Genomic DNA, 17649 nt, shown 5'->3' with positions numbered 1-17649 from the left:
GTATACACACAAAATTCAATATAGTTAACTTTAATATAGACATAAATCACAATACCTAATTTTATGGTGATCGGTCCATAATTGGTCATAGCTCCCATATAATGCCCACTTCCGAAAATCACTCAAAAATATAAATTATTGAAATTTTAAAAGAAAATTTTTTTTTTTTGTTTTACTTAGTGTAGGGTATTATATGGTCGGGCTTGACCGACCATACTTTCTTACTTGTTTAATATATGAAGTTATGCGGTAAGACCGGCAAAACACTATTGAGTATGCTCTGTCTTTGTTGATCATTATAAAAAACCGTTATAAATTTTTGTTTTTTTAATATTAATTTCGTAATTTCAGTTGTGTACTTTGCACAGATGTAAAAATGAGTCGAAAGGGTAAGTTTGCATATAAATTAAAATTATTTAAATTGTGAGATCTTTTATTAAACACGTGTTTCCAATAAGAAAAATATTAAATATTGTATGTGATTTTTTATATTTTTTCGTAAAATTAGTTTGAACTGCTTCAATTGTGCGTGTTAGGACTATACTATAAAAATATGTTAACTATTCTTGTTCCTTTTTCTTAGGTAGACTAACTGAAGACGATATCTTTGCTGAACTTTTAAATTCAGATTTGGAAGATTTTAGTAGTGATGATGAGTGTGTGGATGCAACTTGGGAATTACCCATTGTAACCATTGTAAAAGCGACAATGAATAAGAGGTCAATGCTCTATCAGAGACACCACCAGAGTCAAGTCAAACTGTCAATCGTCGTGATATTTGGAAAAAAAAGACCGTTTGAGAATCAGTTGGAAAGCAGCTCTTATGCAACTGCGGAAACAAACACACCTATAGAGACCGCTTATCATTATTTTCCCGTGTATTTCAATGATGAGTTTTTAGAAAAAGTTACGGAGTACACAAACAGGTACCATGTGGCCGAGAAGGGCAAAGCACTGGGAGCATCAGTAGCTGAAATGAAATTTTTTTTGGAATCATCATTGCGATGGGCTGCATTCGTTATCCAAGGCTACGCATGTACTGGGAGAAAACCACAAGACTCGCTATTGTAAATGATACCATGAGTCGTGATCGATTCTTTCTCTTGCGCATGTGTCTACATGTGGTGGACAACAATGAAGTAACAGATGCAGAGAAACAATCAAACGTGTTTTGAAAAATAAATCCCTTACTTGAACGTGTTAGATCTGCTTGTAGAAATATTCCAAGAAAATGCAACGCTAATTACTCAATATACGAACAAATGATACCATTTACTGGTCGGTGCCCTGTTAGACAAAGCCTTCCAAATAAACCTAGAGGAGTGGGATTGAAAAACGAAGTTTTAACAACCTCTGAGGGGTTGGTCCTTGATTTTGAGATTTATCAAGGCAAGACTACACCACTTCCATGCTCAAATTTAGGATTAGGACCAGGCTTTGTTTTGCGTTTGACTGAAACACTTCCTGAAGGTTCCAAACTGTTTTTTGACCGTTATTCCACGACAATACCACTACTACAAGCACTGTTGAAACGTGGAATTTATGCTACTGGCACAATAATGAGGAAACTTCTGCTACGGATGGCAACATTCAAGGTATGCGTATTGAGAAAAGGGTATTTTTAAACGACCACTACACTCCTGCTGCTGGGAAAATTAATGTCACCTGTCGTAAGGTGCTTGCCAAAAAAACTATTTTGAAATTTAGAATTTTGGATGGAGATTAGCCCAAGGCTAAAGCCACTTTGTTGGATGGTAAAGACGTTGTTCTTGATGCTGTTGGATGCAATGATTTGTTAAAAGATAGTTTTTAAACATGTTTCTATTTTTGCCCTTATATCATTATTTCTTTTCATTTGTGACTGGTGTTTGACTTTTCTAATTTGTAATATGGCTTCTATACTGATTTAATTTACCTAATTATGTTAGTTTGGAGACTTATTTGTCAATATTAATAAGTTCAGTACTAGTTATGATTCTAAATGTCCTTTCTGGAAATTTGTTGCTCATTTTTTGTTTCTTTTTTTATACTACAGTATTATTGCTCATTTGCTATATACACTGAATATGTATACATATATTTAACCATATTTAGTTAAAAATATTATTGTTCAGTGTATATAATTTATATCTATTAGTTTATTTAGTTATATATCATTTTTTTTCTTGATAAAATATAGTTAATTTGTTTGGCTAATAGCTAATGGCAAATTTAATTATATATTATCAAATATTCCGAATATTATGATTAGCTGTAAATATGTTGAATTTAAATGATTTGTTTTATGAATTGTTCATTAATTATAAGTTTTTTTATATTTAATTTTATATGCTTCTTTGTGCTCCCCACTGTTGATTTATCTTTTTGTTTTGATGTCTTCTAGAGATAACCTTGGTCCGATAGTTAGTGATAATGTGTACTTGAATAATGTCCTACTTCCATATAGGAATCAATTTAAAGTTGGTCATTTGAATTGTCGCAGTTTATCGCCTAACACGAATTCTTTTAAACTTGATGAACTTAAATCTATAGTTGACTGTGATTTGTTTGATGTATTTGCGATCACTGAGACGTGGCTTAATGATCAGATTTCTGACCGTACGGTAGGAATTCATGGTTATAAGGTTTGTCGCAATGATCGTCCTTCGTGTCGAGGAGGTGGAGTCGCAATTTATGTTGCTAATAAATTAGTCTATAGAGTTATTTCTAAAATTTTAATTCCGGGCTGTGAGTCTCTTTTTATTGAACTACTTATTGGTGATGTGAGATGTCTTTTTGGTGTTGTTTATCATCCGAATGGAGATTTACACACATTTGAGGAGCAACACTATGATCTTATTTCTAAGTAAACAAATATTATTATCGTAGGTGATTTCAATTGTAACGTATTGGTTCCTTCCAAGGCTGAAATCTTTCGTTCTTTATGTATTAGATCAGATTTATCAATTGTTCACAATTCACTGCCAACCCATTTTGACCTTAGGAGAAGAACTACTTCACTTATTGATTTATTTTTGGTTAACATTCATTCGATGGCTACTTTCTCAGGCCAGATTCAATGTCCATCCATTTCTGATCATGCACTCATTTTTGCTTCTTTTAAATTTGAATTTGTTCGCCCTCAGGAGTTTTATGAATATCGTGACTACAATAACACTGACTGGGTTAATCTACTCGACTTTCTCAGAGAATATGATTTTCCACTGATTTATAATACAGTTGACATTGATATGAAATGCTCACTTCTTACCTCCCTTTTGGATAGTCTTCAATCCTATGTACCTACTGTTAGGGTTAGATTGAGGAATATTGGTGATCCTTGGATGGAGTCCCGTGATGTTGTACTTGCTAGATCCTTACGTGATCTTTCTTATTCTGCATTTCAGTCCAATCGCTCTGATTTAAATTGGAGAACTTATTGTAAGCTTCGTAATCGTGCGAAGGGTATATTACGTAGGGAAAGGAGGAAACACTTTACTAGGCTTTTTGGTAACATTAATTCTGCCGGTTTTTGGAAGGTTATTAGAAGTTCCGGTTGCATTGGTGTTGATGATACTGACTTGGCATTTGACTCCAATACAGTTAATAGTTTTCTTGCGGGCTCTGATATTCCTGTTTCTGACCTTTTTGACTTTAATGTTTTTGGTGGCCCTGTTGGATTTTCTTTTTCTTGTATTGGTGAGTTAGAACTGTTAGAAGCTTTGAATAAAGTTAAGTCCAAGTCTGTCGGCACTGATGGTTTATCAATTTGATTTTTAAAAATGATTTTCCCATATACACATCTGCTCAAAATAATAGATACACCAAAATTTATTTTTTAAAAACGAAAAAAAATAATGGTATATTGTAAAATTATAAAAAAAATTCAGTCGATTTTTATTTATAGTTAAAAGGAGAGTAAAAAACAAAAACAAAATATTTCATAATTAATAATAAATATTATAAAGTAAATTAAATTTCTTAAATTTCGAAAAATTTGGTGCTCATAATAATAGATACATTATTAAAAATTCTTATTAAACAAAAGCTAATAAATTTTATCTTAAAAAAATTAGTTTATTATTAAAGTAAAGCTAGTATCCAGTATATCCACCTTTGTTTTGTAAAACTTTCTCCACTCTTCTGGGCATACTGGATATCAAGTTCTGACACTTCTCCAATGGAATCTCGTACCATATTTTTTGCGTTTTCTCCCATAAATCGTCTTTATTTTTGAAAACTTCCTTCGAAAGCCTTATCTTTAATTCACTCCACAAGTTTTCTATTGGGTTTAAATCAGGGGATTGGCTGGGCCAGCTTAAAACAGGTACGTTATTCTCCAAGAACCAGTTTTTAACTAATCTTGAACTATGTTTTGGGTCGTTGTCCTGCTGGAATGTCCATATTAATGGCATATTTTCCGATGCATATGGAAGCATTACGTTTTCCAATATGTCTCTATACCCACTAGCATTCATGGTATCTTCTATTCGGAATATCGGACCAACACCATTCCATGAAAAGCAACCCCAAACCATTATGTTTCCCCCGCCATGTTTTACCGTCTTTTTGTAAATTTAACGTGGAATTCTTTTCCTTTTGGTCGGCGTACATTTCTTTGGCAGTCGTTTCCAAACAAATTTATTTTTGTTTCGTCGCTCCATAAAATATTTCTCCATTTTTTTCGCCTTCACACCCGGACCATTGTAAGTGCTCTTTAGCAAATTCTAATCTTGTCTTGATATTTTTTTGGCGCATTAGTGGCACTTTTCTGGCAATTCTTCCCGGCAATTTAGCTTGTAAAAGACGACGACGAACTGTTTGTGGACTGATTTCGTTACATAGCTCCGCAGAAATAGCTTTCGATGATATGAAAGGGTCTTTTTTAACCATAAGGACGATCCGCCTATCTGTTTCTGGACTGGTTTTCTTTGGTCTACCGCGAGTTTCTCTTTTTTGTTTTTTAGATAAAGCATTTTGGACAAAATGTAAAGATCTTCCTATGCTATTTGCTATTTCCCGTAATGATTTTCCTTGATTTCTCATCGTTTGAACAATTTTTTTCTCATCTTCGGTACAATGATGATTTCGTCCCATTTTCTTCAAAAGAGTCCTATTTTTTATAAAATTGTTGCTAAAATTTAAATTATACTTACTGTTTCACGTAAATAGGAACAAAAAATTGCACAAAAAAAAAATTGTATATAAACAAATTACAAATTACTGATGTGTATCTATTTTTATGAGCAAATAATTTTTTGTAATTCAAATAAATTCGTTTTTAAAAATCAACATGAAAGCAAATAGTTGCCAGATTTTTGTCTGACAACATTGCCAGATAGAAATTTTAATAATATGATGTATTCTTAACGCTTGCGAGGAAATTTTCAATGTTACCGCCATTTAAATTTTTTCCAATTAGGTGTATCTATTATTTTGAGCAGATGTGTATATCCCACGTGATTCTTCATTTTGTAAATTCAATTTTAACATTATCAGTTTTCCCCTCTGCCTGGAAAGTAGCGCGTATAGTTCCCATAACTAAGGTCAAAGTTGTACATAGTCCAGATGATCTCAGACCCATTTCCATACTCCCCGCTTTATCTAAGGTTGTTGAAAATGTTATTAAGGCCCAGATGAATGACTTGGTTTCTACTAAAATAAGTGATTCACAATATGCCTATCGATATGGTCTCAGTATTACTTCACTTCTACTTAGTCTTACTGATTCTATCAGGGAGAATATCAATAGCGATAGGTTGAGTGTTTTGATTTCTATGGATTTATCAAAAGCCTTTAACTCTATTGATTTTAATAAATTGATTTTGAAGCTGAGGGATGCGTTTGGGTTTTCTAGGTCTGCCTGTCAGCTTATAATGTCGTATCTGGTTGGTAGGTCGCAATTTGTTGTAGTAAATGGTGTTTTTTCTAGTTTACTTCCTCTCCACACGGGTGTCCCACAGGGATCTATTTTAGGTCCTCTCCTTTTTGTGCTTTATGTGAATGATGTTGTTGACGTTATTCAAACCAGTAATTGTAAATATTTTCTGTTTGCAGATGATGTTTTTCTTTTATTTAGAGGTAATAGAAGATTCATTGAAGTTTTTGAGAATGATATTAACTCTAATTTGGAGCATATTAGACTTTGGATGACTGCCAATTCATTAAAGGTTAACACAACTAAGACTAAAGCCATGATGTTTGGTCCTACTAACCGTTTCTTTTCTAATTTAGATGTGTTCTTAGGTAATGATTCTATACAATTTGTTGAACATCATAAATGTTTGGGTGTGGTTCTAGACTCTAAACTCTCCTTCAAGAATCATATTGACACTGTGTCGGGTAGAATTTGGGGTTCTTTACGTAAGATTTATCGTACTAATCTATTTTTATCTAAGGATGTGAGAACAAAATTAGCACACGCGATTCTGATGCCACAGATTCTTTACTGTTTTGAAGTTGTATCCGGGACTATCGGTTTGTGTCTTACTATATTGAAGCGCTTGGTTAATTCGATAGTTAAGATTTGCTTTTAACATTCGACGTAGAGAACATATTTCCGAGTCTGTGAAATGCTTTCTTTTAATGAATTTGTAAAGTTTCGTAATTTGCTAAAGTTTTATAAAATTATGAAAACTGGTAGACCTTCTGTTATATGCGATGCATTTATTTTTTCTCCTCGCAACAGGAATCCTCACTTTGTTCCCCCTAGGATATTTAAATCTTTTTTCAGTAGGTCTTTCGTTGTTAGGATCACAGGTTATTGGAATAGTCTGCCATTAGAGTTGCGTGTTTTCACGCACTCTAATAATGTTTTCAAAGTAAAACTTTTACAATATTTTTCAGATCCTTGTTCTTGTTTTCGTTATCCCTAACTGGACCGTATTTCATTTGTCTCTTTTTTTCTATTAAATCTTGACATACTTATCTATACTTTTTTTATCACGGCTGGGGAGCCCATTTGAAAATATTGTAACATGAAATTTATTGAATATTTAAACCTTGTTTTTATACTTAGGTGAATAAAATAAAAATAAAATAGAGCAAAAAACGTACATTTCACGAATGAGAAACACATGAAAAGAGGTGATATGGAGGAATTTTGTCATAGTGAAGACAATATTGTCGTGATGCAGTGGAAGGATTCAAAGTCGGTAATTCTTGCATCTTCAGCTTACGGGTGTGGCCCAGTTGAACACGTGAAACGCTGGGAAAAAAAAGAGAAAAGGTATGTGGAAGTTCCAGCTCCTAGGATCGTCAGGGAATACAACAAGTGTATGGGCGGTGTTGATGTTTGCGATCAATTATGGAATCGTACAGGTCATTTTTTAAAACTCGAAAATGGACTTTAAAAGTGTTTTGATATTAATGTCATTTGATATTAATGTCAAGTTACCTTTTAGGTAAATCTATCAGCTGGGTATTTCACACCATAGATATCTATTTGTTGAAATTATGGGCATTATGCGGCCAAGTGTAATTGTATAATAATAAATAAATCTAGAAAAACTACAAATTTTATGCCATTTTGAATGTCTGAAATACTATTCCTATACGACTCAAAATTCTTGGATACATATATTTTAATTGAAAGACTTACTATTCTTTTATTCATTCCCGAGGGAGCATTTCGAAAACCTTTAATTGCTTGAAATATTCCACCACCAATACATCCCATTGCAAAAGCACCACCACAATCATCAACAATTCGAAATGGACACGGTTCTCTTGCATATTCCTCCATTGTAAAATCTACAAAAAATAAAAATAAAATATGTACTCACTTACATAATCTAATCTTTTAAAAAAAATTATTTTAAGTTACATATGAAGAAATATTACAATTTTTGCAACACAATTTTCAAATCAGTGGAGTTTTCACAATATGTAATTTAATGAAAAAAACACGTCTGTCAAGATAACAATGTAGAACCAAAGAGAATACATTTTGAATGCTTTGCGTCTCTGTTGCCACGGGAAAATTTTTGATGTTACCACATGTTACCCAAAATTATACCAAATTTTACTTTTATGAGAATTTGTATTTATTACTAAATTTTTCTGCTAAATATAAGATTATTACTTTTGTTCTGTTTTGGTTTTGAAAAGAAAAAAATATTTCGCGATATACAGTAATTTTGACTTACCTGCACAATCAACTTTGCACGATATTTTGTGCAGGTAACAGAGACCTGCGCCGAACGGCTGAGCCGAGCCGCCGATAAATTTTCAAAGCCGCCGCCGCCGTATTTTTTTCGGCTTAAGTCGGCTTGAAAATAGCCGCCGTTTTTGATAAAAGTTCCTTAGTAATTTCATAAAATTTTCAGAATTTCACTTTTTTCAAATTTTTAATTATTTAGAATTTTAGTAGTTATTCTTTAGTCGGCTGACAGCCGGCTATCCGCCGCCGCCGACCTTTTTTGGAGTCAGCCGCCGCCGCCGTGAAATTTAGTCGGCGCAGGTCTCTGGCAGGTAAGTTACAAAATGCAGTTAACCTCAATGCACTTACCTGCTCATTGATGCTGGTAAGTGCGTTTACAGTTTACTTTACCGTCTAAAATAACGTCAAATTGATAATTTAGCTACTTTTAAAATTATTAAGAAGTGTACAACATATTTTTTTCATTCAAAATCGTATTTTTCTTATTTGTTTTGATTTAATTTTGTATTAGGCAGCTAAATTAAATTTTTTCATGAAAACCAGTTATAGCTTCCAGAAGTATTATGCACTTATCTTAAATGTGCAGGTATGAACAATGCACTTAAATTAACGAATTTATATGGAGTTTGGTAAATAAATATACAAAACACAAGTTTTGTGCACTTATATGCAAAATGCTCATAAGTGAAAGGCAGGTAAGTCAAAACTACTGTATATGGAAATAAATGTTTCTACCAAAGTAAATTAATAAAGTAGACTCAGTAGAACAGCTGACTATTTTTTTTATTCAGTCTGAACTGTCAATTCACTTGTGGTTGTTGTGGCGAAAAATACAACAAGCCCAAAAGCAAAAACAACAACAGGCAACTTTGACAGCTCAGACCTTAAACCAAAAACAAAATTGCTTGTTGTTTTTGTAAATCTTGTATTTGTTGTAGTACTGTCGCTACTTTATTAATTTACGGGGCGTGATAGAGGAAGGTCTTGGCTACATTTCCTCATACTTGGTTTTTTCCTGTACGGAAAGGCGTTCGAACAAATTTTTCGAAAAACTGTTTTTTGAAAAATTACTCAAACTATTTGAGGACATATAGGGCAAAAATGGTTATGTGTGCCAAAATTTTAAAAACGGGCTGTGGTAGGGGATGATCTTGGAAACATTCCCCTATTTTTTGAAATACAATTATAAATATATGTAATATGACGAATAAAAAGAAGATAAAATTGATTGTTCACAAAATTGTAAGATTTGTTTATGGACTTAGGTTTAGGGCTCATGTTTCCACACATCTAAAAAATTATTTGAATCTAAATTTTGATGATTACCTTAAATTTCGATTGTTAATTTATCTTTATAAAATTGTAAAATTTCAAAAACCGGCGCATATTGTACAACAATTGTCATTTTCAAGATCTCTTAGAAATCCCCAAATTATTATATCTTGTATACATAACTCAATATATGAACAATCATTTGTTGTACAAGCTGCGCGTATTTGGAATTTATTGCCTAGAAATATGCGCTCTTTTACAATGGCAGTTGTTACTTTTAAGCGTAAACTTATTAAGGGTACTCATTTAAACGCTTAAGTTTCCCATTTGTTCAATTGTGCAAATTTGCGCGACGTGTTTCATGAACCCACCTTATCAATTTTGTGCAAGTTTATACATTAAATTTCTCTCTATTTGATACAAATGTCAAATAAAAATAAATTCAACAAAAGCCTTAAAAAATAAATTTTCAAATTGTATAAATTTTAATTTTAAAAATGTTGAATGAAAGTTAAATCTTTGGAACAAACGGTGATATACATAGTTTGTAAGATTTTATTTATGTTCTAGCTGTTGGTTAATGCTTTCATATACAATGTCATTTAATACAATCATTCTGTTCTAAAGTTACACAATTTTCACATGCTCAAAATTTTTATATTTTATTTGATTTATATTTCTTATTAATAAAAGTAAACAAAAGCAGCTGATTCATCAAATGCACAATAAATTCAAGTTTGCGAGTCTAAATTGTCGCGCAAACTTATCCGAGTTGTGCAAACGAATTTCCATACATTTTTTGACAGTTCATTTGCGAGAGTATAAAAATGCACAGATTGCACAGTTTACGAGGCATATAAGCGTTTACATGAGGACCCTTATTGTTTTTTTTAATTTGAATGATATTTGACTTTATACTGATAATTAGGGTTATTAAAATCTTATCTCATTTTTTTTAATTGAACATATATTTGTAGGAGTCGTCAGGATGTATGGAAGTTCTCATAGATAATAAGAATACTTGTAATATAATATGTTATTGGCCAAATGGCTACATATATTACAATTGAATAAATAAAAATAAATAAAATATCTGAAATACAGTTGATGAAAATTTACGAATAGTCGATAAAAATCGAAAAATTAAAGTTTTTAGATTTTTAAAAAATATTTAATTGAAAATAAAATAATAGTCTGCAAAAATAAATAATTCTTCCTACACAAAATTCTTCCAACATTTTTCTACAAAAACTAAAGACATTTAACATATTTTTTAGGAAAGTGTTTGACAATAAACATGCCAAATTAGTAATGTAAATGTGATTACTATTTTATAAATTTAAAAATAACTATTACAAACAAAAATGATAATATTATTTATGTGCTGTTTTTCTATAGCAATCTCGAGATTTTAGTAGAAATTTTACATGTATTTTGTTTTTGTTACAATAACAAAACACATGTTAAATTTCCATACAAAGTATTCGTTTGTATTAGAAAAACAGCCTTGATTGCTAAACATTACAAAAGGCTCATCAATAAATATAAATTTACAAGAAATGATAAAGTTGAAAAAAGGTGGAAAGTCGAAAAAGCCGATTTAACTAAATAGTCGAATGCAAGGTGCATTTAATAAGGTGCCATCGGCAGCACAGCTGATTATAGAAATAGCACGCACAAATGTCAAACTACATATATAAAAAATATTCGCCCGTACGTCCGTATGTCAAACTCTATATATAAAAAATAAGTGAATTCGCCTGTATTTATTTCAATTCGCCACTGCTGTCACCTTGTTAAATTCGCCTTGGTCGAATGTTAGGAAAGTCGACATTTCATGTTACCAAAAGTCGAAAGTTCGAGAAATCATTTTTTTAAATCGTAAAAGTCGAAAAGTCGACTTTTTGTTTCGACTATAGAACCCTAGTATTTGGCAATATATTTTTCTTTACACCCCGTCTACAACAGGCATGAAATGCTGTTAAAACATGATGTTAAGACTTCATGTTAAATTATTAATATGTTAATGGTGGAGTATCGTACTCATGTCAATATTAAGATATTTCATTATTTTTTGATTGTCAGCGAAGCAAATTCTATAAAACATGGGAACTGTTCGTATAATCCAATGATTTTAAAAGTTTCTTCAGCGTTAGCATCCATTTTTATTTATTTTATTTATTTTTTGTTTTATAGAATTACAAAGCCAATAAATTTTTACACAATTTTCCACATTATTTTACAGCATTTATTTGTTTGTTTGTCGAATGAAAATTGTAAATGAAAAAAAAGCAACAAAATGGCTGCTGTCAAGCTTAAACGTCATTTCATGTTATAATAGAGTTGTTAAAACATATGGTTTAACAACCATGTTAAAACATGAGAAAAACGCTAACATGATGTCTCTATACCTAACACTAACATCATGTTAGTGTTAATGTTTAGCATTTCATGCCTGTTGTAGACGGTGTGTTAGTTTAAAAGTAATGCCATGTTTATATTTGCTTATAAATACAGCAGCATTGTACATGCGTGATGCTGCTATAAAAGAAAATCATTTTTGCACCGAATCATTACATGCGATAAAAAATGATCGGCGTGAACAAAACAACCTGGAAGTATAAGAAAACAAACCGGAAACAGCTGATTATACGTATGTTGTTGATGTTGTACACAACAACTTTATTTGTTGTGTGGTGAATATAACACTCTGTATATTTTTATACCCTTCAGCTTCGTGAGAAGGGTATATATAAGTTTGTCATTCCGTTTGTAATTTCTACATTTTTCATTTCCGACCCTATAAAGTATATATATTCTGGATCCTTATAGATAGCGGAGTCGATTAAGCCATGTCCGTCTGTCTGTCTGTCTGTCTGTCTGTCTGTCTGTCTGTCTGTCTGTCTGTCTGTCTGTCTGTCTGTCTGTCTGTCTGTCTGTCTGTCCGTCTGTCTGTCTGTCTGTTGAAATCAATTTTCTGAAGGCCCCAGATATCTCCGGGATCCAAATCTTCAACAATTCTGTCAGACATACTTTCGAGAATTTTGCTATTTAAAATCAGCAAAATCCGTCCATAAATAACGGAGATATGAGCAAAAATCCGAGACAACCTCTGAAAATTTCATCAAAAAACACAATGTATTGCATGCTTTGACAAAAAAACAACAAAACGTATGGTTGGATGTGCAAGCTATGCGTATTTTGTTTTTTTTGTGTTTTGTTTCTTTTGGCGTTGTTGTTGTTTTTTATACAACTAACCGTTTGTTTGGTTGTGTGTTGGTTTTTTTGACAAAAAAACAACAAATCGTATGTTTGAATGTGCATGCTTTGCGTATTTTGTTTTTCTTTTGTGTTTTGTTTCTTTTGGCGTTGTTGTTGTTTTTTATACAATTAAACGTATGTTTGGTTGTGTGTTGGATTTTTTGACAAAAAATCAACAAATCGTATGTTTGAATGTGCATGCTTTGCGTATTTTATTTTTCTTTTGTGTTTTGTTTCTTTTGGCGTTGTTGTTGTTTTTTATACAATTAAACGTATGTTTGGATGTGTGTTGGTTTCATTGCCTTGCGTATTTTGTTTTTGTTTTTTCTTTTGGTGTTCTGTTTCGTTTGGCGTTGTTGTTGTTTTTTGTGTTCTTGATAAATTTAGGATGCTGTACGCTGAAAGTGGGCAATGTACATACATATATACTAATTATAAAAAATAATAATGCATCCACAACAAAGGTGAAGGGTATATAAGATTCGGCATAGCCGAATATAGCACTCTTACTTGTTATTGTAAAAGTTTGTTGGTTTTTAACAAACCGCAGTGGTGACAAAAATTCTGTATATTTGTTATTGTAAAAGTTTGTTGGTTTGAAAGTTTTTAACAAACCGCAACATAACATTAAATTAAATTAAAAAAACAAACAATGACAAATAATAATTTTTAAATGCATTTACAAAAATTATATCAAGACATACGTAACACATCGTTAAATAAGAATGTAAATAGGATGTTCATGAGTAGAGTTTAGGGCTATGGAAATATTAATTTAGAAAAAAATTGCCCAATTTATATAAGACAATGGGCATCATACCGGGAAACAGAAACGGGATATAGACTGTCGTAGGAATCGAATGCCATATTAACTTCAATTTAAAAAACTTTTAATTAGGGGATAGGTCCATTCAAACTTTGATGTCATAAACAAATTTTTCATGAAAAATTTAAAATTAGAAAATATATTGCCACAATTATACAAGGCGTTGGGCATCATATCTGGGAACGGGCACGATAAGCGGACACTCATAGGAATCTAATGGCATACAAAGAATGTTTGGAAAAACTTGAACGTGGGGGGTAGGTCCATTCAAACTTTGATGTCATAAACATATTTCATAAAAAATTTTAAATTAGAAAAAAAATTGCCACAATTATACAAGGCGTTGGGCATCATATCTGGGAACGGGCACGATAAGTAGACACCCGTAGGAATCTAATGGCATACAGAGAATGTTTCGAAAAACTTGAACATGGGGGGTAGGTCCATTCAATCATTGATGTCATAAACATTTTTCATGAAAAATTTAAAATTAGAAAATATATTGCCACAATTATACAAGGCGTTGGGCATCATATCTGGGAACGGGCACGATAAGTGGCCCGTAGGAATCTAATGGCATACAGAGAATGTTTGGAAACACTTGAACGTGGGGGGTAGGTCCATTCAAACATTGATGTCATGAAAAAATTTGTCATGAAAAATTTAAAATTAGAAAATATATTGCCACAATTATACAAGGCATTGGGCATCATATCTGGGAACGGGCACGATAAGTGGACACCCGTAGGAATCTAATGGCATACACAGAATGTTTGGAAAAACTTGAACTTGGGGGGTAGGTCCATTCAAACTTTGATGTCATAAACATTTTTCATAAAAAATTTTAAATTAGAAAATAAATTGCCACAATTATACAATACGTTGTATAATTGGGAACGGGCACGATAAGTTGACACCCGTAGGAATCTAATGGCATACAGAGAATGTTTGGAAAAACTTGAACTTGGGGGGTGGGTCCATTCAAACATTGATGTCATAAACATTTTTCATAAAAAAATTTAAATTAGAAAATAAATTGCCACAATTATACAAGGCGTTGGGCATCATATCTGGGAACGGGCACGATAAGTGGACACTTTTACAAGAAACATGAAGATAGAGATGTACAATCAAGTAAGTATTCAGATTAATAGTAATCATATGTAAGTACTTGGTACTTGAATACTTACTTGATTTTACATATCTATCTTCATGTTTCTTGTAAAACACACATTGATCATTTTTCTTAAAAGATTGAATTTTAGTAAATGAATTAATCAAATTAATAAATGAATGCAACAGAAGTTATTATGCCATTCGATTCCTACAAGTGTCCACTTATCGTGCCCGTACCCAGATATGATGCCCAACGCCTTGTATAATTGTGGCAAATTTTTTTTGTAATTTAAAATTTTTTATGAAAAATGTTTATGACATCAAAGTTTGAATGGGCCTACTCCCTACGTTCAAGTTTTTCCAAACATTCTCTGTATGCCATTAGATTCCTACGGGTGTCCACTTATCGTGCCCGTTCCCAGATATGATGCCCAACGCCTTGTATAATTGTGGACATTTTTTTTCTAATTTAAAATTTTTTTATGAAAAATGTTTATGACATCAATGTTTGAATGGACCTACCCCCCAAGTTCAAGTTTTTCCATACATTCTCTGTATGCCATTAGATTCCTACGGGTGTCCACTTATCGTGCCCGTTCCCAGATATGATGCCCAACGCCTTGTATAATTGTGGCAATTTTTTTTTTAATTTTAAATTTTTCATGAAAAATTTGTTTATGACATCAAAGTTTGAATAGACCTACCCCCCACGTTCAAGTTTTTCCAAACATTCTCTGTATGCCATTAGATTCCTACGGGTGTCCACTTATCGTGCCCGTTCCCAGATATGATGCCCAACGCCTTGTATAATTGTGGACATTTTTTTTCTAATTTAAAATTTTTTTATGAAAAATGTTTATGACATCAATGTTTGAATGGACCTACCCCCCAAGTTCAAGTTTTTCGAAACATTCTCTGTATGCCATTAGATTCCTACGGGTGTCCACTTATCGTGCCCGTTCCCAGATATGATGCCCAACGCCTTGTATAATTGTGGCAATATATTTTCTAATTTTAAATTTTTCATGAAAAATTTTTTCATGACATCAATGTTTGAATGGACCTACCCCCCAAGTTCAAGTTTTTCCAAACATTCTCTGTATGCCATTAGATTCCTACGGGTGTCCACTTATCGTGCCCGTTCCCAGATATGATGCCCAACGCCTTGTATAATTGTGGCAATATATTTTCTAATTTTAAATTTTTCATGAAAAATTTTTTCATGACATCAATGTTTGAATGGACCTACCCCCCAAGTTCAAGTTTTTCCAAACATTCTCTGTATGCCATTAGATTCCTACGGGTGTCCACTTATCGTGCCCGTTCCCAGATATGATGCCCAACGCCTTGTATAATTGTGGCAATTTTTTTTTTAATTTTAAATTTTTCATGAAAAATTTGTTTATGACATCAAAGTTTGAATGGACCTACCCCCCACGTTCAAGTTTTTCCAAACATTCTCTGTATGCCATTAGATTCCTATTGGCCACTTATCGTGCCCGTTCCCAGATATGATGCCCAACGCCTTGTATAATTGTGGCAATATATTTTCTAATTTTAAATTTTTCATGAAAAATGTTTATGACATCAATGATTGAATGGACCTACCCCCCAAGTTCAAGTTTTTCGAAACATTCTCTGTATGCCATTAGATTCCTACGGGTGTCCACTTATCGTGCCTGTTCCCAGATATGATGCCCAACGCCTTGTATAATTGTGGCAATATATTTTCAAATTTTAAATTTTTCATGAAAAATGTTTATGACATCAAAGTTTGAATGGACCTACCCCCCAAGTTCAAGTTTTTCCAAACATTCTCTGTATGCCATTAGATTCCTACGGGTGTCCACTTATCGTGCCCGTTCCCAGATATGATGCCCAATGCCTTGTATAATTGTGGCAATATATTTTCTAATTTTAAATTTTTCATGAAAAATTTTTTCATGACATCAATGTTTGAATGGACCTACCCCCCAAGATCAAGTTTTTCCAAACATTCTCTGTATGCCATTAGATTCCTACGGGTGTCCACTTATCGTGCCCGTTCCCAGATATGATGCCCAACGCCTTGTATAATTGTGGCAATATATTTTCAAATTTTAAATTTTTCATGAAAAATGTTTATGACATCAAAGTTTGAATGGACCTACCCCCCAAGTTCAAGTTTTTCCAAACATTCTCTGTATGCCATTAGATTCCTACGGGTGTCCACTTATCGTGCCCGTTCCCAGATATGATGCCCAATGCCTTGTATAATTGTGGCAATATATTTTCTAATTTTAAATTTTTCATGAAAAATTTTTTTATGACATCAATGTTTGAATGGACCTACCCCCCAAGATCAAGTTTTTCCAAACATTCTCTGTATGCCATTAGATTCCTACGGGTGTCCACTTATCGTGCCCGTTCCCAGATATGATGCCCAACGCCTTGTATAATTGTGGCAATTTTTTTCCTAATTTAAAATTTTTCATGAAAAAGGGTTATGACATAAAAGTTTGAATGGGCGTACTCCCTACGTTCAAGTTTTTCCATACATTCTTAGTATGCCATTCGATTCCTATGGGTGTCCACTTATCGTTCCCGTTCCCAGATATGATGCCCAAGGCCTTATATAATTGTAGCAATATTTTTTCCAATTTAAAACATTTTTTCATGGCATCAAAGTTTGAATGGGCCTGCCCCCTACGTTTAAGTTTTTCTAAAAGAAGTTAGTATGCCATTCGATTGCTATGAGTGTCCACTTATCATTTCTGTTTCCCGATATGATGCCCATCGTCTTGCATAAATTTGGCAAATTTTTTTTCTGTATATATCAAAGTTATTAAAATTTTTTTATGATTAGTTTATTTTAAGGTTATGTTGCGGTTTGTTCATATGTAACAAACTTCATTTTGACATTTTAACAAAGTATTACAATAACAAATTTTATTTTTTATATTCACCACACCAAAACAAATACAAACATCTACAGCAACAAAAAACAATCAGCTGTTTCCGGTTTGTTTTCTCCAGTTTGTTTTGTTCACGGGCG

General features: G+C 32.6%; 1 protein-coding gene across 2 annotated transcripts in view; it reads right to left on the bottom strand.

Moving 5' to 3' along the window:
- LOC135963212 (mitochondrial import inner membrane translocase subunit Tim17-B) overlaps window positions 1-8148 on the bottom strand; it is a 112749-nt gene extending 104601 nt beyond the window's left edge. Inside the window, exons 1-2 of one of the 2 annotated variants that reach the window (XM_065514978.1) lie at window positions 8127-8148; window positions 7580-7731 (exon numbers count right to left, since the gene is read on the bottom strand). In XM_065514978.1, the coding sequence (XP_065371050.1) occupies window positions 7580-7723 (144 nt within the window). In that variant the 5' untranslated portion in view covers window positions 7724-7731; window positions 8127-8148. Of the gene's footprint in view, window positions 1-7579; window positions 7732-7821; window positions 7928-8126 lie in introns of those variants that run through there. The other variant, XM_065514977.1, reaches the window with a different exon arrangement.
- Window positions 8149-17649: the final 9501 nt, after the last annotated feature.

Source organism: Calliphora vicina, chromosome 1 (assembly GCF_958450345.1).
Source record: "Calliphora vicina chromosome 1, idCalVici1.1, whole genome shotgun sequence".
NCBI lineage: Eukaryota > Metazoa > Arthropoda > Insecta > Diptera > Calliphoridae > Calliphora > Calliphora vicina.
The sequence above is the reverse complement of the archived record's forward strand: the minus strand, read 5'-3'. Positions and strand labels throughout refer to the sequence as shown.